The sequence below is a fragment of the Gavia stellata genome, chromosome 13 (assembly GCF_030936135.1).
Source record: "Gavia stellata isolate bGavSte3 chromosome 13, bGavSte3.hap2, whole genome shotgun sequence".
Taxonomy (NCBI): domain Eukaryota; kingdom Metazoa; phylum Chordata; class Aves; order Gaviiformes; family Gaviidae; genus Gavia; species Gavia stellata.
The window spans coordinates 2310968-2337142 of record NC_082606.1 but is presented as its reverse complement, the minus strand read 5'-3'; the positions used below and the strand labels follow the sequence as shown (position 1 = coordinate 2337142).

Genomic DNA, 26175 nt, shown 5'->3' with positions numbered 1-26175 from the left:
AAGAGAGATACAGTCCCAGTTTCACTGAGAAGTGACGGAACTATCTTTTCCTTTCTTGGAAAGCACCTTCCTCTTTTTGCAAGGGCAGAGCATATGTGTACATTATCACGCTGTTAGTTATGCTTAACAAAAGAGACTCACCTGCTACCGTGAGCTTCGCTGTTCTGCTGACGATGGTCCCCAGGCTTTCCACAGTTGCCACACATTGATAATATCCTTCATCAGGTTTATTATGCTTGGAATGCACCACGCTGTTTATTAATAAAGATCCATCTGGCAGCAACTGGCGACGGTTGTCTGACACCAAGTTTAGAAAAGTCCCGTCTTTTTTCCATTCAATTTTTGGAGAAGTTTCACAATAAGCTGAACAGTTCATTATAACAGAAGCTCCGCGAACTGACAGAACGTCCACTGGCTCCACCAGAAAGTAAAAAGGAGTGAAGGTTCTCACAAGGGATCCTGTAACACACAAATCACAACACACAATTTTTGGGTTAGCCTTCTACCTTTTTTCAACATACAACGCATCCTCATGTCAAGTATAACCTGCACAAGAGCTATCACTACTTGCAACACCGTCACCCTGAACATACTGGAAATAGCTTGGTCTATGAGACAGTACTTTCTGCTTTGACTATTTACACCAATGGACTCTTAAATTCAAAGAGGTTTTCATCCCTGTAACATATTCGTCTGCTCACGCGGGAATCGATGTGGTTAACAGCCCCGAGCGACCCGTCGCAGACAGAAGTCTGCCTCAACAAAGCTTATGCAAACTAATATATGTGCTTGAGTAGCACGTTGATAACAAACGATACATACTCTTAAGGCTCTCTTGTTGGCCTTTTGTGGTACGGCTGCCATAGCGCAGCAGGGCGGTAATTTGTTTTGTATTACAAAGATGAAGAAACATGAAGAATAACTCAGCCCTCAAGAGAAAAAGTGTCGCCAATTCTCAGCTTAACTCGTCGTGCAAGTGCCATAAAACACTTTGTTCTCTTCTAGTTCAGGATAAACATGGCTGCTTTTCCATTTTAAGTATTCCCAAAGGACTTCTGTAATTAACATCTACTTTCCGTTAAGAAGTGAACTTTAATTACTGTACTTCTGGTGTGTTTGGTCAAGCAGAAAGATTGCGTGTCAATATTGCTTTGACTTGTCTTAACTTCATCATCCAGTGAATTTTTCTTCTTTCTGTTTTCTTTCAGGGAAGAACAGTTTTCCAAATCACCATAATGTTGGGTTGAGAGAAAACGGGGTCTTTCTTTTTAAAGCCAACCTTAGGAATAACATGAAGGCTCCCCACCTATACTCTGACGAACTCCACCTTTCCTCCCCTGGGGGAATAGGAGCAGGATATGCGTACAAAACGTCACAGCAACATAAACTGAAGCACTGCTACCTGTCTACCGGCAGACCAAAGACGAAAGCGCACCGACTAAAAGGCTAATGGGGTTTTTGAAGCGAGTCGCTTCAACCCAGAGCTGCAAGGATTCCTCCTATCTTTACATAAAGAAAGCAAGCTGCAAAAGGAAACGCTTAAAAACGCCAGCTGAAAACAAACACACAGCCAGACTTCTGAGGTCTTTTTGCAAGGCCTAGAAAATAACTATTTTCCATAGACACAACAGCTAAATGACAAACCTGGTGAATAAAGCGTATTTTACAAGCACTGCGTCTCCTAATGTACTCTCAGCATGAAGTGGCAGATTCGGACTACCCTTGTCTAAAAATTTTAACAAGAACTTTTTGAAGTCACAGGCTGTTCAGAGACCAGAAAGGAGATTCCATCACTAATGCTTTTTTTTCCCCCCTCAACAGTTCAAGTGGTTTCTGTCATTAAGCTATCTGTTAGCGTGTGCTCCAGAGCAAACATGGGAAAAACCAGTTGGTCTTTAAAGCCTGTATGAAATCCTTAACGGGGGGATGGGAAAAAAAAGTCTTAAACTTGGGGGGAGTGGGCATTGCCTCCCAATCACATACAGTCTTTAAGATGAATGTTCAGACAACGCAATAAGGCAGTGAAGAAAGACCTGTTCTCCATTGTACCGTACAGGTAGATACTACCTTATTTTTATCTGACATCGGAGTAGCAAACCTACCCATGAACCAGTTTACTTGACCTGGCAGTAAGCAATACACGACGCAGTAAGAATGTGTTTTTCCTTTTAAGCACTTCTCCTAAGAATGTGAAGGCAACCCATAACGCTTCTGAAACGCATCGTTAGAAAAGGGTTAAAACGCACTCACAAATACAAAATGAAGCTCCTAGCGCGCACACGCTAAACCCTTCACAAAGGGTCGTAAAAATATTCATCTCAAAACTATTGAATCTTTCACAGTAAGGTCAGTAATGAAATGCTGAAGTATGTTAAGACCACCTTGAAGAGGAATACGCATTTAATGACCAGATTTAAGTCGCAGAATAATGATGAAGCCTGTGTTTTTAGAAAAAGTACAAATAGGAAGCAGACTTCTACTTGTAAAGAAAGCCTGTCCTGTAAGCATTTTAGCTTCTTCAATCGCTTTTTTTTCTTTTAAATCGGATTTACCTTCTGAAATAGCCTTAATTAACAAATTGATATGATTCCCTCTATCACTGAATTGCACAGAAAGTCTCTCGTCTCCAAAGAGACACTTCAGCTTCCCCCTGGAGAGGGACTCCAGCCTTCCCACACAAAGCCTATTCTCTTTGCTACTCAAAATTCACAGGACCTTGAAGATAAGGCAGGAGTGGTGCGAAAGAAACAACAGATAAATTATCCTTTTGTAGGTTATATCATTCAAATATTCTTCTACCTTCAAGAATTCAAAGATGAAATAAGAAAAAAAAAAAGTATAGAAAGACTGAAGTTTCCCTAGTGACAGTAACAGTCTCAGACAAGACTGGGGACCTGTTATGTTGGTATCCAAATCCTTGAGATGATGTCTTTCCTAAGGATAAACCAAAAACAAACAAACAAAAAAAACCATCCAGACCCACACACAAAAGAAACCCAGAACAAATTACAACATTTCTAGGCGCTGCTGGTGTTACTTCAGTTTGTATAATCACACCTATGTGCAGATGTACTTGATTCTCTGCGTGCGGAGTACCGAGCTGCAGCTCTAATACCCCAAATGGCAGCAAAGAAACAAGAAGCATGAGCAGCATGAAAATCTTTTAACCTGTTTGTCAATATAATCTCTTCCATCGCTCAAGAAACCTAAAGGTCTGTTTTAAAATTAATTATTTAAATTAACTGATTTAAAATTAACGAGAAAGCATTCTACCCAAGCTATCAACCTTTTTTTACCCTCATTTACAAGTTTCTGTAAGTTTTGCCAATAGAGATCCAGACCCCTACCAGAAGAAATACACTCTTGAATTTTATTTTTCTCCGCCCTTTTTCTCTGGCTTTTCAAGTAAGACCTAGAAAACCCTTGAAAAAGGGGAGACTGGCTTCTTTTTTGCCTTGTCTGGCTTTGGTGCAGATTGGAGCAGATCAAACCCATTGATGGGATAAGATTGTTCTTCTCCTGGAAGCAACAAGGTGCCCAAGGAAATAACATCGCAGAGTATAGAACAGAGGATGCCAAGAGAGAGCACGCCAAGAAGAAACAGCAGCGCAGAAGGGATTAGAGACTTTCAGAAGGAATGGGAAGCAGATTCTCAGCCAGGTTTCAGAGGTAACACAAAAAAAGCTCTTGCCAAGAGCCCTGTGAAGACACAGCACAGCCTGCTTCATCTCCGGATACTACCACGCTCCTGCACAGAAAAGAGTGAATAAAAAAATAAAAGGGTTGGTAAATAACTATGTCCCATCTTGAAGGCAGTTAAACTAGAATTGAGAGAGTTCTAGCTCGCAGCCTCGGAAAGGTTTTGCAATTTAGAGTTAGGAGCACTCGGGAGAAGCGCTGGTGGGCTGCATCCACACTCCAGACACCTGAGTTCACACCTTGTTTAAGCCTCGATTCAGCATGAAAAGGCTTTACAAGACCTTAACAAACTTCTATTTCTGCCAACACGCCATTTCTCCCACTCCATCAACCTACTGATTATTCGGTTAAACGACACCACATTATTAAAGACTGAACTGGTATATTTTGTGGAGGGGGTCCTTCCTCTTTCCACGTACTTAACTTTGGGTGGAGGCATGTACATATGTAGGTATGTACACATCAGTGGCTTGATTTGTGCTAATATTGGCCCAAGAAACTTAAACAAAAGCAAGACAAGTCTATCTTCCTGCTCAGAAACAAGAACAGTTAAATCTTGCTCATTCCCAACAGATTTTGGGGGTTTTTTTTCCCCCCAGACCTGCTCTTGAAGACCAGTGGTAGGGACCCAGCAATTCCTACAGGCATTCCATTCCAGCGCTTCACACTCTCTATTATTAGGACTATCAAGCAGCATTGCTATGATTTAAGCACATTTCTTTTTGCCACTGTGGGCATGGAGAACAGGCTGTTCATCTTTCCCAGCCTTCTACATATTTGAGGACTTAAATCCTTCTCTAGCCTTTTCTTTAGGCTTAGCATTTCCAGTTTAGTACTAGGTAGAAAACCTAGTACTAGGTAGATAGTAGGGCTCTGAGAATCAACTCCGAATCCTCTCCAACCAGCCCACGTTCTTCCTGAAGTGCTGTGCCCCGAACATGATGGAGATACCCAGCAGAGGCAAGATCAGTGTTAGATGCAGGTATGGTGTCATTTCACATGTTTTGGAGGCTCCGCAACTCCCTCCTCCATCCCCCCCAACACAGAGGCATTAGGTTTTAGCGCACAAGCGTAACACTACTGACTACATCTGTCTGTAATCCCTTCATGGCCGTAACCCCTAGATCCTTTTGTCGGAAACTGCCATGAGGCTTGTTCTTTGCCATTTAATGTTTGACTAGCTGATTACTCCTGCCTAACTGCATGAACTTCCACTTGGCTCCTCCAAATTCTTCCTCCTTCCAAAAAAGTTTACCAATTTTGAAGTCTAACTTCGTCCTCCCTCTTGCAGCTTTAAGACGTGTGAAAATTTAACAGATTACCTTACTCTGTCATCCAGGCTGTGAGTGAAAGACATCTAGTAGAAGTTTACTCAGAATACCCAAGTGCAAAATCCCACACAAAGCAGCCTTCAATATCATCGTCCTTACTTCTTCTCTCAACACTCATCCACCCCTTTTCGTAGCCCTCCCATGTCAGTTAAGACCACGTTTCCCTATTTCCTTGCAATAGTGTCATGGGACAGCAATGGTTGAGGAAAGAATAAGGGAAGGCTTTAACTACTAAGGAAATTAGAATGGGCTGAAAAATATTTCCTTGACAATTCCTTACCAATTAACCCTCCTACCCACATTGCCTTCCAGAAGAAGTTAGGGGAAAAAAAGTTTGTTCACTCACCCCTCAATTTTCCCAGGAACCGAAGTCAAGCTGACTACTTTTATACATTCTGAGCTCCTCCTCTCCTCCCATTTAAAATATTTCGGGTTTTTCTAGTCCTCCTTGTACCTCATCTCTCCTCAAATTCTCAAAAATCAACCAACAGTTCCAAAATGGGTTCAGCCAAGAGAAAACTCATCATACAGAACTGATTCGAAAATATTTAACAACGAAGTACTTTCAGCCTGTCCCTTGCTAAGCCTGGCTGATCTCTTATCCTCTCAGCAGTAGGATGAAGGACCTTAAGAATGCAACTCTTCTCACTGAAAAAGGACCAAAGAAAGCACATCTGAGATACGACACCGAGTTCACAAAGTTAAGGTGAATCTGCCTGAACCTCCCCTTAAAGCATGCTTCCCCAAAGACCATGAAAAGGCTTTTAAAGTCAAAAGGAGGACGTTTTAATACAACACTTTCCGGCTGCAGGAATCTGAAAGCAGCTGGGTAAGACACAAAGCGCTCATCAATCGCTTTTTCCAAATGCTGCATTTTCAGAGGGCGATAAACGTCAGTGGCAAAAAGAAATCCACGACTTCCTTCAGCTTTCTTCTTACTGCTACCACGCCTACAGAAGGGCTTCTTTTCTTTTTTGTACGTTCTGCTAGCTGCATCCCGTTTTGTGCAGTGGTACGTCTTTAACAAGGCTTCAGGTGAGGAAAGTATGCCTAGAATGGTAAACGCAAAGCGGGTGCTCAAGTGGGAAGAAGCTTCCCTTCGTTATTCAGTTAATTTCTGAAAGACACCAGCCTTCCGATATCAAACTCAAATCATTTAAATGCGTGCTTTAACAACTGCCTGACACAAGCTTTTCAGAAATTACGGCGTTCAGGAAAATAACTTAAGACAAAACCACCCTGATCTCAGTTCTACTTAGTACATATAAATTACCTCAAACTGGTGCATGGCAGTATGTGTCAGATTCTCTATTACCAGTGCTATAGATTCGACTTCAATCCACTGTTGCCACCAAAACTATTTGGAAGTGATGTACTCCTGACAACGACCGTCAACTGCATTCAAAGCAGAGCACTTTAATACCAGATTTCACATAACTATCGGAAGGAAACTGCACTCCATTTTACAAGGACCAACTGCAATAACCATCCAGGAAGAAAATGGGAAGCGCAGCAGGTACAATTTCAGAACCACTTTTTCCAAGCAGAATGATAAGTGAAGGCAACCAAACACCTCGTTCATCAAAAGCACCTGACTTAAGATTAGCAGTACACAAGGATTCAGTCCTTGGAAGGAGTCATACAGGGCTTTGATGAAGAAAGATTACTTACTTTTACATGTTGAGGAAAGATGTGTCAATTGGGGGGGATGATACTTGTCCTTTTAAGTTAGACTCCAAAGCAATTTAAGAGGACATATATAACACCCTTGAAAATTGACGTTTAAGATAAAAGCATTTGACAAAACCCTCATCAGACTGGCAGGAACTATTGTAAAGCCCCTTTTTATGTATTGCAAGTCAACGATAAAAGATCCAAGCTCTCTTGCTGCAGGATTGAACTTTTAAAAAGCTTTTCACCACAATTTAATTAACATTCCCAATGGCCCTTGTAATCCTAAAACCAGTACGTCATGCCCTTCCTAACCTAGATCATTAAAAAAAGCTGTCTTCAAGAATTAGCCAAACGTATTTTAATTGAAGATGTTACAAACACTATTCTTTGCGAGCTGCCAGCAAGAGCTCACGATGAACTTGCTTTGTAGTTTTGTGAAAATATTCATTGCTAAGGAACACATTATCTATACAGATAAATTGCTACGTGCGTTAATCTCTAAATAAAATGTAAGTATTAGCAGGTTGGTAATTTTTTTATTTCCTTGGCAACATTGGAAACATCCTGCACTGCCCAATAAGCAATATTTATATAAGATACTATAATGCACCCCAGCAGAACAAATGTTTAGGCAAAGACAGATTCTATGTTTAGTATTACATTTTTCCCTTATGGCAGAATACAGATCACCAGACCAAATTACAGTGCAGATGATGGCAATATACATCAGCCAACAAAATATGGTTTCCAATATTTTTTTTTTTTTTTTTAAAAAAAAGCACATCCAAAGCCCCATCATACACATGGTGGTTCGCAAGTTCACCCTTCAAACCAAAGCCAAATTCTCTAAACTGCATTCTCTAAACACCATGTCATTTCTTTCTTTGCAAAGACTCTACAAAACATAAATTATGAGACAAAAGTGATATTGCACTTAAGCATCAAGAAAAAAAGGAAAAGTGTAAGAGCTATCCCTGACTGCGGATGTACAATATAAATCCTGTTGTACTTTAATAATTCCAGCGGTAGGCTGACAGCAGAACCTAGGAGAGCAAGTGATGTAACATTATAAGGTAAGTAATGCCGTGTATAAATCTAGACTTTCCCAGACTTACTAGATTCCTTTCTCCATCAGCACAAGCAGATTTCTTCTTTTTATGATTTAATACCCTCTAACAAAGATATTCATCAAAAAAGAGTAACTCATCTTCGCCCCAGCCTCATTAAGCATTGCGGGCTAGCAATGATGTTTGAAGAATGATATGGTGCCTCAGAATCGCCCTGGCCTACGAGGGAAGGGGTATATTCTGAAATCCATAAGGGAGAGACAACCTTTTCTTTGTGACACGGGGAAACAACCCGTACAGAACCCCTTTGCCCCTTTACTAAAAAGGACTTGCTCTGTGCTGCAGAAAGACAGAAAGAAAACTGCTTGTTCAAGCAAATTCTTCCGAAAGAGAGCGACATAAAGTCGGATGCTTTGGTCCTTCTCTTCAGTTGTGTCAATCCTGTGCGCAGGTGCCTTCTTACAATACAGGCCAAGCAGATAATACTGAGTAAATATTAAAAGCCCAAGATACCGCCAGAAAACCTGTACCCTCAATCATTCTCCTCAATAAAATTGTAAGTTTAGAGAAAGTATTCTTTATGGTCTATTGTGAAGAGCACCCACCAACACCCACAGGCCTACGTGCAGGCTGTCGTCAACACACAGATGGCACCTTCTAGTTATACGGAACTCCGTTCTGCCTTTTTACTCCCCTGGTTTTCAAAAGGCATCCATCTAGAAATATGAAGCTGTGAAAAAGCAAATTATTTTTGCATATTTTTCTCTAATGGTTTAATGTTACTGAGTTGAGAAGGTTTTTGAAGGTTTTTGTGTTCAGTACTGGGCCCCTCACTCCAAGAAGGACACTGAGGTGCTGGAGCGTGTCCAGAGAAGGGCGACGGAGCTGGTGAGGGGTCTGGAGCACAAGTCTGATGAGGAGTGGCTGAGGGAGCTGGGTTTGTTCAGTCTGGAGAAGAGGAGGCTGAGGGGAGACCTCATCGCTCTCTACAACTGCCTGAAAGGAGGTTGTGGGGAGGTGGGTGTTGGTCTCTTCTCCCAAGTGACAGGACAAGAGGAAATGGCCTCAAGTTGCACCAGGGGAGGTTCAGGCTGGATATTAGGAAAAATGTCTTTCCTGAGAGAGCGGTGAAGCACTGGAAGAGGTTGCCCAGGGAGGTGGTGGAGTCACCGTCACTGGACGGGTTCAAGGAACGTGTGGCACTGTGGGACATGGTTTAGTGGGCATGGTGGGGTTGGGTTGACGGTTGGACTTATGATCTTACAGGTCTTTTCCAACCTTAATGATTCTGCGAGTCTGTGTGATTCTGTGATTGACACCACGTACTAACAAGAACACAAAAGCCAAGATACTCGTCATTATCACAGGAATTACTATAACACAGAAAGAACGATTATACGTTTTAAGACTTTGCCTTCGGTAACTCTGCAGTATCCTTCCCTTTCAGACAGCACAGTCAATAAACACAGAACGAATTCAAGCAAAGCAAACTACGTTTTGCAATGATGCTTTTACAGCTGTGTCTATACTTCCAGTTACCTTTCACTTGTTAGTAACAAATTATTGTTGGCTTAACCTTAACTGACCCTCCTGACAGACCTCAAGCACAAAATTATATTAAAAAAATTAGCCCATTAAAAAAAAGTATGAAGCAATAGAATTAAGAAAAATTATCCCAGTAGTATACAGTGTGCCTGCAGTAAAACACTGAAAAGCATCCACACATTTACTCTAACCACTCTTTCTGTAAGTGATACCGTCTCCTCATATATTATTAAATAATAGGAAGGAAAACAAGATAATGATCAACAGCAAAATCCAAACACAGATTGTAATCTCAAATACCAAACGTCTTAGGAGATGCATTTACGTCTGGCGTTTAGTTGCATGGCCTTTCTAACACCTCTAGGGAGTTGGAAGTTTCTACCTGAATTTTGACTGCATGGAAGCAACTTCATTTACAGTGTTGCTGCTTTTAATTGTCAAAAGTTCTGCAACGATGGTCCCCTTAAACAGCCAGCTAACAAGCACTGCCATGCCGAGTCACAACCCCTACGCCCCTTTACTAAGGGGCTGCAGTTCCATTAGGCTTGGAAAACCAAAGCAGAAAAGATGGCACAAACTCCTCCTGCAGCAGCTCCCCTAAAGCACGATTCACGGTAACCATTTCTCGTGGTACGCTTGTGTGACTTGTCCAGAAAGAAATCCCCACCAAAGAGACGTTTCTCTTGTCTGGTCCGGAGTTCCACCATTAGATGGTTACCTTTTGGCAAGGATTTCTTGATCTGCCTTAAACCTATACTCAAATCTAGAAAACCGTCTGCTAGCCGTCCTTCAAAACCAAATTCTATTGGACTTTTTATTCCTCCTGGTGTGCAAAGAAAAAGAATCCTTCATAACCACTAAGAACAAAAATTTGGATTTCTTTCAAGTTGCTTAAAAACAACCCTTGGGTTTTATAGAAATCACTTCTAGGAACTGAGTCCCACAAACCTCTCACCTTCTGTGAGGAACATCCTTCCAAAGAGATTTTGCTTTTATAATCAAAGGAAAAGCAAGTCAGGCCATCTAATGCCATATATTCAAGTTAAGCCAATGAAGGAACTACTCTGAATATCCCAACTACCAAATCTCTTTTCATAACCATTTCAGAGGGAGAGCTTAAAGAATTTTATCTACCTTTTCCTTTTTTTGTGAAATCACCAAAGCCGTTTCTCTCATTTCAGAAAACTATCAGTTTTCATTCAAATAGCCAATCTCACAGAATCGCAGAATCGTTAAGGTTGGAAAAGACCTGTAAGATCAAGTTCAACCATTAACCCAACACCACCATGCCCACCAAACCATGTCCCGAACCATGTCATCTCTGACACATCCCTCTAAGCTTGCATAGGGTTTATAAATGGTTGCGTGTTTTACTTGATACAAAGGACAAAGCATTCTTGCATACAATATCCCCTTTCTATTGCTATTAAATGACAGCAAAAAGCTAGAATGATAATCAGGTAAAACCTTTTTGACTTAAACTCCAGGCACAGAAGTTACCTTAATCAAAATCTCTAGGGATTAGTTGTTCAATAATGATCTAGCAGCAAGCGAAGATGCTTTCAGGGTGATGACTGTCATCAGGGTAGCAAGCACTACAAAAACCGACGTGCACTCTACCCCCAACAAAGCCTTCATCCAATGTCAAATTTCTCTCTTCTCACCTGTCCAAACAAGCCGAAGTGATTACCTCTCATATGAAATTAACAGTATGCCAGGAGATACTTTTTTTTGCTTTGCCCATTCCAGTCCATTTTTGAATGCTTTGTATGGCTCTTATTCCCCTACAATTTTCTTCCTCATACTTCAAGCAAAAAGAAAAACTAGTTTCTTTACTTGTGACTTCACAGCTCTGGCTGAAACCCCATTACTGGAGTACCCAATTTACAGTTGTCAGCTCTGGTAGCTTTACAGTAATCTGACTTCAGAGTGCTTACAGTTTTCATATTCTTCCTGATCAAGTACGAAAAAGAAAAGAGTGGTGAGCAATTTTTACTTATTTTTATTATTAGCAGTGCTTCCTTCGGAAAGCACATCAGTTACAGTGGACCACAGTTTTTTGGGGTTTTTTTAGGTCTTCCAGTGACCATTGTCATTACTTTATCAAATTGGTCCAAGAAAAGATACATCTAGCATTTCTACAAGAGATTACTAGAGGGCACTGTAAAGACACCTACAAAAGGAAGAAAATTTATTTCTGTTCATTATCATGAACAATAGTACTTTGACTCTTCCACAGAAATAGCTACCATATGTTAGCTACTGACAATACTACGTCTGTTATAGCAGGTGAAGAGGAATTTCCATTTTTTCTGGAGTAATGGATTTCCTTTCCTAGAGCTCTAGTCTTCTGGGCACTCAGGCACATTGTTTACCTCTTCCATACGTGCAACAGTAAAAACAAACAGTGGCTTTCAAAGGGTTAAAAACCAGAAAACCCATTCCTAAGATTCAAAATACCTATTGCATACATTGCAGGCAAGATGCTGAACAGCTAAGCGAAAGATTCCTCCATCTTATCCTCCTTATATCCTGTTTGGGCTTCCGTCAAACCACCCAATGCTCAGCCAGGGCTCCAGGTGCTCAGACTTGAGCAACTGGTTTGCCCAAACCCTCACCAGAGCTAGCCAAGAGGGTTAGCTCCCTACGGAGATGCCCCGTTGGTTTGCAAACCAAGCCCAGATAATCAGGGAGCAGATTCCTCGCCGCAGTCTCTCTTTTTGCCAGACCGGTACTTCAAAAATGGTTTAGAATATAAATACAGAAAAAAATCCCCACACATCACAAGAGAATTACTTGCTGAAACCAATTACTTAAGTATTTTCCAAGTAGTAAACACACTGCGGTATCCAAGAACGCTGCATGAAGGGTAACGCAATATTACTGTTTCTCAGGTGCAGACAAGGTTACGGGGCACCCAACAGAACATATTCCATGTAGCAAATTCATTTAAAGATGCACTTTAAGGGAGACAAGAGTTGCACTTGAGTGAAGGATCTCCCTGCGCTGTGGATTTCCTCCAGCCCACCCATTCCGTTCACTGCTTCAGGGTGATTGCAGAGATCACGAAGGACGCTTGCAGGAGAAGTGTGAAGGGTGAGGGGGAACGCTGTTATAAAGTCAGGGGTGCTGCCATCACAGGCAACAATCAAAAACAGCGTGCAGGAAGAGATATGAGGAGGAAAAAAAGAAACCTGGTTTCTATGGGAAGCTTAAAGTGACAAAAGGGTTGAACATTACAAAAAAGATGCAAGCAAGAACCAAACTGAAAGTTGCTGAACATCATTTCCAGTGTCTTTCTAAAGACAGAGACAACACTGTCATGCTTCATAAAAGAGAAAAAAAAATTGTAACAAATACCTTTAATGCTAGATCAAGCAAAGACTATCTAAGAGGACCTGGAAACAGAAGAACAGCCGCATCAGATCAGAGCAAAAAGAATCCTTTTAACTCAGTGTCTTGTCACAGCACAGTCGAGAGCAGATGCTAGGGAGCCCCTAAAACCGAACAAACACACGGCAAAACTCTCCCAAACTCAGCCTCTGAGCACCTCGGCACTTGCAATCGAGGGGCTTGGCAGCCAGAAGTGGGTTTTGTTCTTTAGCTCTTGGAGAGCTCTTGGAGAAGAAGTACCAGCAACCTCCGCTGGCACCTCCGAACTGCCTTGGGGGGTGGGAGGAAAGGGGGAAGGGGAGAGGGCAAAAGAATCCGAGTCTCAGCACTCAATTTGAGGGTCCCTAATTCAGGGGACTAATGCTGAACGAGCAAGACGACCGGTGAATTCTGTACACTCAAGCATAGCTAATCGTACACAGCCTGTTTCATTCTTCTGGTTTCCTACGTTAATAAAGCAACCACTGTTCAATCACACTATTGATCCATACCATATAAAAATATAATAACCTTAGCGATTTATAAATGAGGGTTTTATCGATCTTTCAGGATAGTAGTGGAAAAAAATGAGAACAGTAGAAAGGTAAGGAAAAGATGCACGTAACAAACACTACTATAAGCAGACTGCAGTATTTTTAAGAATCACATTTTAAAAACATATTTACACTAGTTTTTCTATCCCATGAAATTCAACATTTGTGGCAGAGTTCATTATGGGGTAAATTAAGGTGCAATAAAACTGACCCTTCACAAATTCAAGTCACAACGCTGCTCCTGTAAAAGCAAGCTGACAAACTATAGAGTTCAAAATAGCGACGTTTTTAGCAGAAAGGTATACGGCCAGATGATAGGCACACAATCAGTCACACGGAAAGGGACAGAGATGCAGCGCGTGCCCTCAGGTGACACGGAAAACCCCAGCCCATTCCAGCTACACCAGCACCGAGATAAATAACGCATCAGGGAACTGGAGGAAATACGAGATACCCAGCAGCACCACCCACTTGTTTAGATCTGCTATTGAGCGTGAGGGTGTGCTACATTTGTTGTTTGAGAAGCGCAAAACTAAGAACTGTACCGTCTAAAGATAAAAACTTTAAGAGATGCCCATCTTTGTTGCAGTGAGGGAAACACAAGCCTCTGATACAGAGTCTCTCTGACCACCGCACAGCATCGGAGCAGCCACGCTACCCGAACACTAGGCAAAGCCTTCGCCAGGTTCTGCGTAGTCCAAGTTCTCAATGTTTTTACCCCCCATCCATCTCTGTTTGTTTTTAAATTGAAGGTTGACTGTTCGTGTTTGAAGACCCTGCCAGTGTTGTAATAACTGAGGTAGAGCATCTGACTGTCACTGAGGAAACGCTACTGGTGACGTGGCACCGCGGGACACGGTTTAGTGGGCATGGTGGTGTTGGGTTGATGGTTGGACTTGATGATCTTACAGGTCTTTTCCAACCTTAATGATTCTGTGATTCTGTGGAATTAAAGTTGAATTCATTTCTCTAGCAAGAGTGAAAAAAATCACACAACACTAACTGAACTACAGAAAAATAAGGAAGGCACTTTACACTAGACAAGCAGAAGATGAGAAATTTGCCTGGTTTCAACCCCTTGGAAAAATATTTAAATCACATGGTTCATTCTTCAAGTTGTCTTTCAATCGAATGGAGAACAGAGGCAAGAAGTACCAGGGTTCTGTACCCCAGCAACACGCACCCACGCGCAGACTGAAGCCCGTGGTCATAATCTGCATCAACAAATGGCACAGGTGAGAAGAGCCTGCTGCACGTGAAACGGAAATACTAAATCAGCAAAGAAAACAGAGGAAAAGGCAGCTTTACTCTTACAGCCAATGCGTCTCAACTGCACAGTAAGCAGCAGCAGTATTTTTTATACTTAATCATAATATTACTCTACCGCTCAGTAAGAGCGCTGGACAGAAAGACAAGACGCCATGTATACATACTAAACAGCCATACCATCCCCTCGTACGGGTACTTTGGTGTTACGTGTGTGGTTGTGGGGTACCGCTGCACCGTCACATGAACGTGAATTTTCCAGCGATACAATCTTTGGCAAAGATCTTTTCAAGTCGAACATTTATAGCCATACTATAGTAGCAACCATCTAGAAGTCTGCATAAACTACCTTGGTGAATTTTAAGCGACAAATCGTTAAGTCATGTACTCCATGTCTTTTAATTATTTTTAATTTATGTTTAGATATACCTATACCCCTCATATAAACTTTATCCATACACACAATTATATAAGTTATATATATACACACACCCCTATAGTCATGTACACCTACAACGGTCCTCTATACCTGATTATTTTTCAAACCTCAATTATTTTTTCAAGACAAGCATTTAAAAATTATAAAAACCATCAAAAACATGAAACACATCTTATTAGTACCACCGAGGAATTAAGCCATATTATTTTTTTATATGGCTTACAAACCCAGAATGTTACTGAACCAGATTTCAGGAAAACTTAGCCCATCCAGAAGTGGTAAAAAAAAAAATAAATGAGGAGATATTTGCAGACGCAGAAATTAAAATCTGATCTCTGTATCAGCTCCAGTATTAAAAAAGAAGAGGGTAACTACTCAAGAATGAACAACATTTTAACTGTGGCCAAGAATAAGCGAAGAAACAACACTCAGGTACGTCACAGAGCACTGCCCACCAGCAGTATCCTTTTTTTTTTTTTCTTTTTTTCACTCTGAGCAGCGGCTAAAACTCTTCATTTCTGTCATCTCAACAACACACCGCTTTTACAAGTTTCAAACATTTTTTTAATCCTCTCAAGTGTGAGTTCTGCACATCGATCCTGCCTTTTATACAATTTGGCTGGGTCAAGATCGATACGGTTAGAGAACGTCACGGTGTCTGAGAACCCGAGGAAGGCTGTGCTGGCCTAGCGCTCCCTTCCCAACAGGGAATATCTACCCACGACAAAATTGTTCTACAGCGAACTGGAGTTACGGCTTTGCACCAGTGACTCTGGACTACATTCCCGCATTAAACAAGCTGTCCCAGGAACAGCACGGCTACCTCAGAAGCTTTGCCGTTATAAATTAACCTCGCTTCATACCCCGAGCCACAAGATGACAGAAATATTGGCAATGTAACTGATCCTTTAGCCTGAAATGCACAAACATGATCTGGAATAAAATAAAAAATGCCCAAGTCTTATTTACTGCAACTTAATTATTTCAAGTGCACTGAACGTACAGGGAGTAGAGCAAATTATTGGGTTTTTTATTATTTTTTTAGATATGAAATCAAACAGCCATACTTCAGGAAGGCAACGGCAGACTATTAACAACATATCTGTATTCAAAACAGATCTATGAAAAAAATCTAACTGCACTAATCCTTTATTATAACTTCGCAGTCATGTTATTTTATCCAGTTGACGTTTTTCCATAACAGATTCCTACTAAGCTGTTAGCGAGCTCTTCATAAGCCAAGAAAAGCTAGAAGAAAAATAGCCAAATGCCTCGATTTAACTCCCGATCCTCAGTTTTCCAAAAGGGGAGCGGGTGGCACATGGCTATCTCCACTTCTCTACCAGGGACAGGGGAGGGGGCAAGCACCAGGGTTACCGCTGCCACTCCCACGCCTTCCCGGGAAGCGGCGGACTTGCACGTCTAACTTGAACCGGGAATAGAAACCACGGGATGTTAATGGAGCATGTCTAACCACCATCGCTTTCCCTATTTCATCTCAGTTGAAAGTACAGTAAAATGAACCGAAAGACCAGTTTTAAAAGCTTTACGCAGATTCTTGTCTCTTCTCAAAGTGTATTAATGAAACGGCTTCCTGCTTCATTTTCTAACGCCAAACAAAAGCTTTCATCTAGCTTGTTTACTCACTTAACCTCCTAAATTCCCATGAAGCACCGTAGCTTTGATTGGCGCAGGTTTTGTCAGAATAAAATAAAAAGTGTAACTGTAGCTTTGCAAATGTATTAGCAAAAATATTTGCAAGTATTAGCTTTGCAAATGTTATATAGAAGCGCAAGGAAAAACAGATTTCTGGTCATTTATAATACAGATTATTTCATCAAAGCGGGAAAGTAAGCATGTTTGAAAAGAACTTACGTAAGAGTGGAAATACAAATATTGCATATATTAACTAAATTATCATATAGATATGGGTATTACCTGAATTACTAAGTCAGAAATGCTTAAGAAAAGCAAATTTGTAGGTCATTATTAGAAGGAATTTGCTTATATCCCTTTTATCCTGATTTCCCCATAACCATAAAAGTTCTCATCTCACTCCCACTAAACATGTGAAACCTCCTAAACAATACTTTGACTATAGAGCGCAAGATGGGTTTAGCACACAACGTCTCCTTACATTCAGCTGAGAGATGTCTCCCTTTAGTTGTATTCATTCCAACCGCTAAGAAAAGGCCAAAAAAAAAAAAGCCAGCGCAGGTCATCCATCGTTACAGACGCTACAGACTCCTGGCAGGGTCAGACCGTTCCCCGAGGGCTGACACTTCACTTCGAGGTTTCGGTGTAGGCGGTTGTCACTCGTCCTCCTGCCACACATCATTGTGAGAAGCCTGGCTCCATCCCCTCGATAACCTCCTGACAGATACGGGCAGGCTGCTCGGAGGTCCGGCCCCTCACCCTGAGACTTCTTTGGGTCAAACAAGCCCCTCCTAAGGCACACGCTTCAGCCCCCAGCCGTGGCGGTGGAGGGGCAAGCAAGCTCCCTCCACTTTAGTGAAGTCTTTGCCACTGACACACCGGGGAGCCCCTTGTAACGCTACAGGCTTGGGGACGAGTGGCTGGAAAGCTCCCCCGCAGAAAAGGACCTGGGGGTGTTGGTCGACAGCCGGCTGAATATGAGCCAGCAGTGTGCCCAGGTGGCCAAGAAGGCCAACGGCATCCTGGCCTGTATCAGAAACAGTGTGCCCAGCAGGAGTGGGGAGGTGATTGTACCCCCATACTCGGTGCTGGTGAGGCCGCACCTCGAATGCTGTGTTCAGTTTTGGGCCCCTCACTCCAAGAAGGACACTGAGGTGCTGGAGTGTGTCCAGAGAAGGGCGACGGAGCTGGTGAGGGGTCTGGAGCACAAGTCTGATGAGGAGCGGCTGAGGGAGCTGGGGGTGTTCAGTCTGGAGAAGAGGAGGCTGAGGGGAGACCTCATCGCTCTCTCCAACTACCTGAAAGGGGGTTGTGGTGAGGTGGGTGTTGGTCTCTTCTCCCAAGTGACAAGTGACAGGACAAGAGGAAATGGCCTCAAGTTGCGCCAGGGGAGGTTTAGATTGGATATTAGGAGAAATGTCTTTACTGAGAGAGTGGTGAGACACTGGAAGAGGCTGCCCAGGGAGGTGTTGGAGTCACCATCCCTGGAGGTGTTCAAGGAACGTGTGGACGTGGCATTGTGGGACATGGCTTAATGGGCATGGTGGGTTTTTTTTTTTGGTTGATGGTTGGACTTGGTGATCTTACAGGTCTTTTCCAACCTTGGTGATTCAGTGATTCTGTGATTCGGTGAAAATGGATGTAGGATTCTGGATGCAGCCTAGCGAGTATCAAGCTCGCTTCCCTCAGCCTGCTGGCTCCGCTCCGGCTAATCCTGTTCCCTCAGCCTGCTGGCTCCGCTCCGGCTAATCCTGTTTGCGCTATGAATTGGCACGCGCAAACGACGTTCGATAGTCTGACAGCTACCTGGTTGGCTGTTTGAAAGGTTCCAGTTCAAGATTTTTCTCTGCTTAATAAAAAGCAGAATTTTTCAGCTCAAATAATATCAAAACAGGACCCAGATTTGAACTCCGCGTATCATGCTGGAGGACAATACTCAATTCATACAACTTCGCTTTTAAGCTGGTAAACAAATAGACAGACCCGATGAAATATTAATTTGACTAATTAGGGCAACAGAACCCCAGAAGGAACTAACAACTCCACAGAAATGGAGCAATACCTGTTTCCAGCACTGACAACTGCACAAGTTTCAGACACGTAACAGATGGCTCCAAAAGCCTGTGCAGACTGCGTCGCTGTCACCCTTCGCACCGGCAACACCTCCCAAGTTTTTAAGACGCAAAAGCTTACCTGACTCTGGAGAGCTGAAGTGTGAGCGACCGAACAGAACTTTTCAGTAAAGCCGGGACACAAAGCATTTCCACTTAACATTTCTTGCAACTCATAGACTGTAACCAAACGTGAAGCGTTCTCGCAAGAGAAACATTTACCGTCATATAACAAAAAGCTCTTCAACCTGCTTGGACAGCAGAATCAAACCACCTGGTAACCTCCTGCCTGGAATAAAATTTCAGCTGATAACACGTCACAAAACATCATCCGGATGCAGTTCTGAGCTTCCATTCATGTGTCGCAGCTGAAGTAGTTGCCTGTCCCAGAACGACTGATCTAGTTTGGCAGGGACGTTGGGAGGTCACCTAGCCCAGGCACCCGCTCCACGCAGGTCTATTTAGATCAGGTTGCTCGGAGATCTGGCCAGCCAAGCTTTTTGCTTCTCCAAAGACACACGACAATAGAAGGCAAGCAAGCAAGAAGTGTACAAGCATCCAAAGCAGGAAAGCGTGGTGATAGATACGCCCCCGAGCTGCTTTTCCGTTATTTCATTCCTGACATAACACAACAGTGAGCTATGGTTAAATATCTTCAAATTAAAAGCACGGAACTAACACGAAGCAGCACATAAAGCCACAACAATGGCAGCATTAGGAAAGATCTTTTCTGAGGAATCCAGCAATAAAAGCTACACAAAGTGCCTGATCCATCTGTTACCATACTTAGAAACAAGGAGGAGGACACGATACACCAACATGCTCTGAGAAAAAAAAAAAAATAATATATGTATCACACCTTCTGGTATTCAGACCAGCAACAGGAAGGACAGATCGGATTCTCAGCAGAGTACCACTCAAAACTGCACCCGCAGTTCGTCCCACAAGTAGGATTTCGCAAAACGTATTTAAAAAAAGCAACCCATTCTTGGAGGAACCATGAGGCCATAACACAACCTCACCTGGTCTGAACACGATGGCTTGACTGTTGAGCTTGCTGACGCTGCAACTGTGGTTTTGCTTACGCTACCAACGACGTTAAGCGCACTGTTTTGGCACTGAACGCAGAGCACACCAGCCCGATGACCAAGGGACTCGGCGACGACTTGAACCTCGAGACAGAACTATTAACTACCGTAACATACTTCAGTGTCCCCGAACACCTCTTCACATCAGTTCTCGACGCCAACTAAGCTCCAAATTGCAGAAGTTGATACGTTAATCTGCGGCGGAAACCAGTTCGGATGTTTGTGACTGCGTATCCATCAGCTCCACTGCGCTGACCGCAGCCAAAGCACAGAGTACGCTGTCACCGCCTACCACTTGCGGATCTGTAAGGACAGCGTGCTACAACTTCGCAGGTGTGGCTGCACCCTCCAGGGTCGGCAGCAGTTATCACCACCAACACGAGCAAGGAACCCAAGGTCTTTCAGTTGCAGGGTTTTTTTCATGCCCCTTCAACTACAACCTGCTATACATTGCCAGGCCTGGTTTTCTCCTCTATTTTAGGTCTCTAGCTAGCATTAAGGTAAGGTCTTCGGTATATCCTTCACATTTGCATTATGGTCAGTGCCTGCTGCAACAAGTTTTCTATTTTAAATAATACATGTTGCTAGAACTGCATTAAAATATAAAGCAGTTTACACAAATAAGTTAGCTCGAGCATTGCGGCATAAAAACAAGTTCCAAAAGATGTTACAGCAAAGCTTTTCCCAGAGTCTTTAAGAATTTTTGCTGTAATTTGTCCCATTCACCAAAATACTGCCTGTAAGATAAAACCACAAACATTTTCAGCTGAAGGGCAGACCTGCTCTGCCTAGGCATCCACCACTGACCACTGTCAGACACTATTATAAAGCTAAAAATTCCTTTGGTCTCATTTTCCCTGTCCGTTCTGAGGTTTCATGTAAATAGCCTGTACAACCTTCTCCTGAGAAACTTTCCAAACTCAAACATACCTTAATCACAGTATAATCAAATAATTGGACTGCAGTCCCTGGTAAGTCTACCATTAACGCTTAGAAGCTATGTTTAAGGGGAAAAAAAGCTCTATTTCAGCCAATTTACAGCACAAGATGACTATCACAAATGGGAAACTGTAATTTCTAGCAGAGTAATTGACACTTTTTAAGCAAAAAATTCCAAGAATAGAAATTGTCTAATAATGTGTGGTGGTTTTTTTGGTTTCGATTTCTGGTTGGTTTTTGTTTAAGAACTATAACCAGAAAACAGAACTACTAAACCACCTCCTTTCAGTCCCAAGAGGGATGAAATACAGCTTTCCAAGAGAGCCAAGCACTCATGTCACTGTTAACCACGAAGAAGTCCCAGACAAGAGTATATAAAATCATTGCATCAGCTCCGTAACAGAAATATCCACTGCTACAGATCCGATCATAAGAGGAAGTGGCCAAACTGATGTCGGGAATTGGTCAAAAGATCAGTGTTATGTATTGTGTGCGGTAGATGATTTTCTGCATCCTATTTTACAATACGGCAACCAACAAGTAATCTCCAATATGCCAGTGAGGTATGTTACATTTCTTCAATTTCTAAGTATCTGTGAAAAAGATTGTTAAAAATGGTGTTCAAGGAACGTGTGGACATGGCACCGCGGGACACGGATTAGTGGGCATGGAGGTGTTGGGTTGATGGTTGGACTTGATGATCTTGCAGGTCTTTTCCAACCTTAGTGATTCTGTGAAAAGACGAGGGATCTATGAGGTGATGTACTTTAAGAACAGCGACATTCTGTGGATTCAAATATGTTGTAAAATATGCTCGCTATCTTTATATATATATCTCTATCTCAAAAACTGTTACGTTTCTGCAAAACATTGTTTATCTTAGAGTTTCTGGCTTTGAATCACCCAATAACATGCATCTCCTAGGTCCTCCTTCACTTACTGCACTGTTATCTTACTTGCACATGAGAGGGGATATAAATCACAGACTATTAAGTAAAGCAAGATGCTTTGCCCTTATTTCATTAAGGTTCCTTTGCAGCAGAGATTTCTTACAGCCAATATTAAAATGTAATTACTTTGTCTCCCAGAGTTTTAGAACACATAGCTTGCACATATTAAAAGTGGTTTTCATCTTCGTAAAGATGAAGTAAAAAAGGGAAGGGTGAGTTACTCACTTTTTTAAGCTTAACAGTTTCAGTTCGAACGGTTATCTCCCTCAGAGACCAGCACATTCAGCCACAGCAACCCATGCAAGGCTTCCTCCCCGCTTCGCTTGAAGGTGAGGGAAAAGTTGGGGCATGAGGGGACTGTGGAGTATTTGGTACAAGAGTTTGTGCCCGTAACAAAAGCCTACAAGAGTGCCCAGCGCGAGGCAGCTGCTGGGAGGAACCGTAACCAGGGCGGGCAGATGGGCCAGCGCTCAGCGAGCCGCAGGCTAACTCTGTCAGGGATCTTGTGAAATAAGACAGTCTAGAATAGTATCTAGTGTGAGCACCCGGAGCTAGATCACCTTCGTTTCACCGTCTGCACGCAATACAGACATCCCAAATACGCGCTGGTGAGGCCACACCTCGAATCCTGTGTTCAGTTTTGGGCCCCTCACTCCAAGAAGGACATTGAGGTGCTGGAGCGTGTCCAGAGAAGGGCGACGGAGCTGGTGAGGGGTCTGGAGCACAAGTCTGATGAGGAGCGGCTGAGGGAGCTGGGGTTGTTCAGTCTGGAGAAGAGGAGGCTGAGGGGAGACCTCATCGCTCTCTACAACTGCCTGAAAGGGGGTTGTGGTGAGGTGGGTGTTGGGCTCTTCTCCCAAGTGACTAGTGACAGGACAAGAGGAAATGGCCTCAAGTTGCACCAGGGGAGGTTCAGGCTGGATATTAGGAAAAATGTCTTTACTGAGAGAGTGGTGAAGCACTGGAAGAGGCTGCCCAGGGAGGTGGTGGAGTCACCATCACTGGAGGTGTTCAAGGAATGTGTGGACGTGACATCATGGGACATGGTTTAATGGGCATGGAGGTGTTGGGTTGATGGTTGGACTTGATGATCTTACAGGTCTTTTCCAACCTTAGCAATTCTGTGAAAAATCTTCTTGTACTGAGTTATATATACTGATTTATTTTTATATATATTCTTATATATAAAAATATACACATCAGCATAGCTGTACAAATGTACACACGTAATGATTTCTAAGGCAAAAATTAAGCTAGAACTATCAACGGGGCAGATAAATCCATGGGTTTTGATAAAGTATACAATAGATCATTTGAGACTTAACCAATAATGGCATTAGATCTACCTCGGTATTCAAATTAATTTTATTGCTAAAGCAGTCCAAGTGCTCTTCATAGATATGTTCAGCGAAGCAGGCAGCGTGCTGGCTGGGGGCCCCTCTTACACAGAGTATCGCTCCTTGCTCATTTTCAGTTCCCTGCAATTTGGGGAAATGAACTTGGCCTTCATCCCACCAGTTCAACCGTTTAAACACACAGGAAAAAGGTAATCCTGGATACTACTGCTACCTAGTTTAAATTGGTAATCTAGGTGAACTATTTTTACCAAAAGGCATTTCATCAGAGAGATCTCCTTGGGTACTATAATTATCTAGAGATTTTAGAAAATCTGGAGCTACACTGCACGACCACATGATGGAAAAAGACCAAAAAACGTAAAAGGACACTGTCTAATGAGAGCTCTGTCAGGAAGAGGGGAGTGAAAAAAGCAAGGGACAGCAAGGTCTCACAACCACAAAGCACAACAAAAGCAAAGGGGCAATGACGATACTGGGAGGATGGCATCTTTTGGTGAGCAGTTAGTATTGCTTGCACAGATCAGAGGCGATTTTTCAGCAAGAAATGCGTGCGCATAAAACCAAACACACAAACAAACCAGAAAACCCCAGTTAATCTGAAGGTTTACCACTTGACTGGGACTCCAGGTAAGCGTAACGGCTGGGGAAATGTGCCGTGCCACCTCCCCGGGCGGCACTACAAAGCACTCGCTGTCACAAGTTCATTCTAGCGGCGGTTCTGTCTGCGCCAAAACCAAATGCCTAAAGAGCTGGTGACTAAAAACCACCCCACCGAAGCAAAAGCGTGTCAGATGTAAAGGTCGCATCCAAACAGCAAGCGAGGGGAACATTACAAGAGCTCATTAAGTGTGCATAACTTGCTTTTAGTTCATAGGGGGAAAACGTGAGTATTAACATGGTCAAAACTTATTACCAGACTAAGGTGCCTGTGATATCTCATCGATTAAATTAAATATCATTAATTTTGAATGCAGCTCGTAGATCATTCTCTAAATGCTATGCCAAAAATATAATTGAGTCTTCATTAGATGGGAAATGGGAGCTCTTTCCCCATATACAATTCAAGGTTAAACTGCAGCTCACTGAGGTTTGTTAAGAACTGGCACAAACCATCACCTTCAGTAACGACACACACACACACACACAAAAGGGTCTGTATTTTATTCACTCCAGATTCCCCCCTTATCACCCGGCTCTACCCTGCAGCTTACCGGTAACCTTGAAAGAATGAGATAGGTGGAGCTACTAAATAAAAGACAGATTTCTCAGTGTAGTCAAAAGGGCTAAAGAAAAAGGAAATTATTTCAAAGCAACAATTAGAGTATACTACCAGCCTTCACTATTTCAAAGTTTAAATTTAAAATTAAGTTCAAATTAAAACAAGCTGCATTTTCAGCCACCTGCTTGCCATTTTATCTCTGCAATATCACTGTCTGGACAAAAAAAACCTCCTAGCCTTACCTTAACACCCTAGTACCACAGCTCTATTTGGTCACCCTTCTGTTATTTGTGTGCGGTGCTGGAACAAATCTACTTTCTAGTATTTCACAGCTAATAACTAGACTGACAGGAAAAGTAGGTAATTTAATACACAAAAGGTAAGACTGGTATAATATTTTGAGGAAAAGGTTTAGACGTCCGATTCAGCTTTTCAGACAACTGGGAGAGCACAACAGCAAAGCAGAAGGGGCAGTGGAGTTTATCACCGCAAAGAGGGTACGCTACTACTTGCAAAGTAAATCTGGAGGATAACTCTGCTTACAGTTGTGATCTAAAGTTAACTCTGCTAACATAGGGAATGGAAAAAGCCCTCAGCTACTGCCAGGCAACAAAGCGCGATTGCCAGGCGAGGCGAGAGGTCAGACAGGAATACGGGCAGGCTCCCGGCTGGCAGAGGGATGCTGCCAGTTGCCTGCCGCAAAGATCCAACTGGCAAGGACTGGGGCAAGTGGAACAAGAGCAACTGGGCACAGCACTCCGGGGTTCGTAAAGGCTTTGAAAAATTAATTCGATGCTTTGGTTGAAGGAGATCACTGCTCTGGGGCACAGACAAGTGACCCCTTAAACGTGGCCATTCCTGTTGATTCATGGCATGCTTTTTACATTTCACTTAAACATTAAATTCAAGAAATGAACACCTGTCCTTCAAATCTCTCCAGAACTCTACCCATGCTTACAGACCAGAGCTCTACCCATGCTTACAGATTGCTTCTTTGTCTTCATAGCTACGCTGTCTCCTTGGTTCAGTCTTTCTAAGTACGACCTTGGATTTTTGCACCCATTCCAAACTGTGTTCCCCTTTGTGTTACACTACAGGAGAAGGAATATTAACAATATCTAAGTCATAAATGTTTTCCTCATCATCCCAAAACTGTACATTAAGATTCAGCTTTCATCATCCTGTCCTGCAACTATGCCTCTAGATCCCTAGTTTCTTATCAGACCATTTTTTCAGCATATTTGGTTTCAGCTGTAAATATGTTTTTTCCATGAGAAATATTTTGTAGTGGTGGTATTTTGAGTCTCCCCAAATCACTGATCCATTATTGATCTAAGATGAAAATACACTATCAATTTTTCACTGAACTATTGATCAAGCTAGGTCAACCCTAGCAAGATACCCAGAGTACTAGAAACCCACAAGTGAACAGCTGCAATGAGCTATGGTATTTCCAATCACATATAAGGAAAGGAATTTAGAAAATAATATTTAAACAGCTTGTTGGACCGCAGACTACTTGTAGGAGGGCTTCAGCAGAGCGTGTACTGATTACAGTGAAAGAATGTGATCCCAGGAAAAAAAAAAAAATATTTTTGAAAACTGTTTCTCGAGAGGCGGGCAACTTCCCCTAGCTTCTGCAGACCCACAGCCTTTTTTGCTCTGGTACACGTATCTGGCGATACTTTCCATTCCCACACACTCACCAAAACAGTTGGTACATTAGAGCCGCCTGACAAAAGCCTTTTTTTTTTTTTTAAACAGCTCCATTCAAAGCCATAAAATCTTTTTCTTAAATAACTATTACAGCTTATTGTCCCACGATTTCTTTTGTTTCAATTCTGAGTACCCTAGCAAAACTGCTTGCAAGATAGGAAAGCAAGCCGGAAAGACTGACACGAGATTTC

General features: G+C 42.5%; 1 protein-coding gene across 1 annotated transcript in view; it reads right to left on the bottom strand.

Annotated features, from left to right (window-relative positions):
• NEO1 (neogenin 1) overlaps positions 1–26175 on the bottom strand; it is a 215823-nt gene that overhangs the window by 148408 nt on the left and 41240 nt on the right. The window contains exon 2 of the mRNA XM_059823584.1: positions 142–459. Coding sequence (XP_059679567.1) covers positions 142–459 — 318 coding nt within the window. The remainder of the gene's footprint in view (positions 1–141; positions 460–26175) is intronic.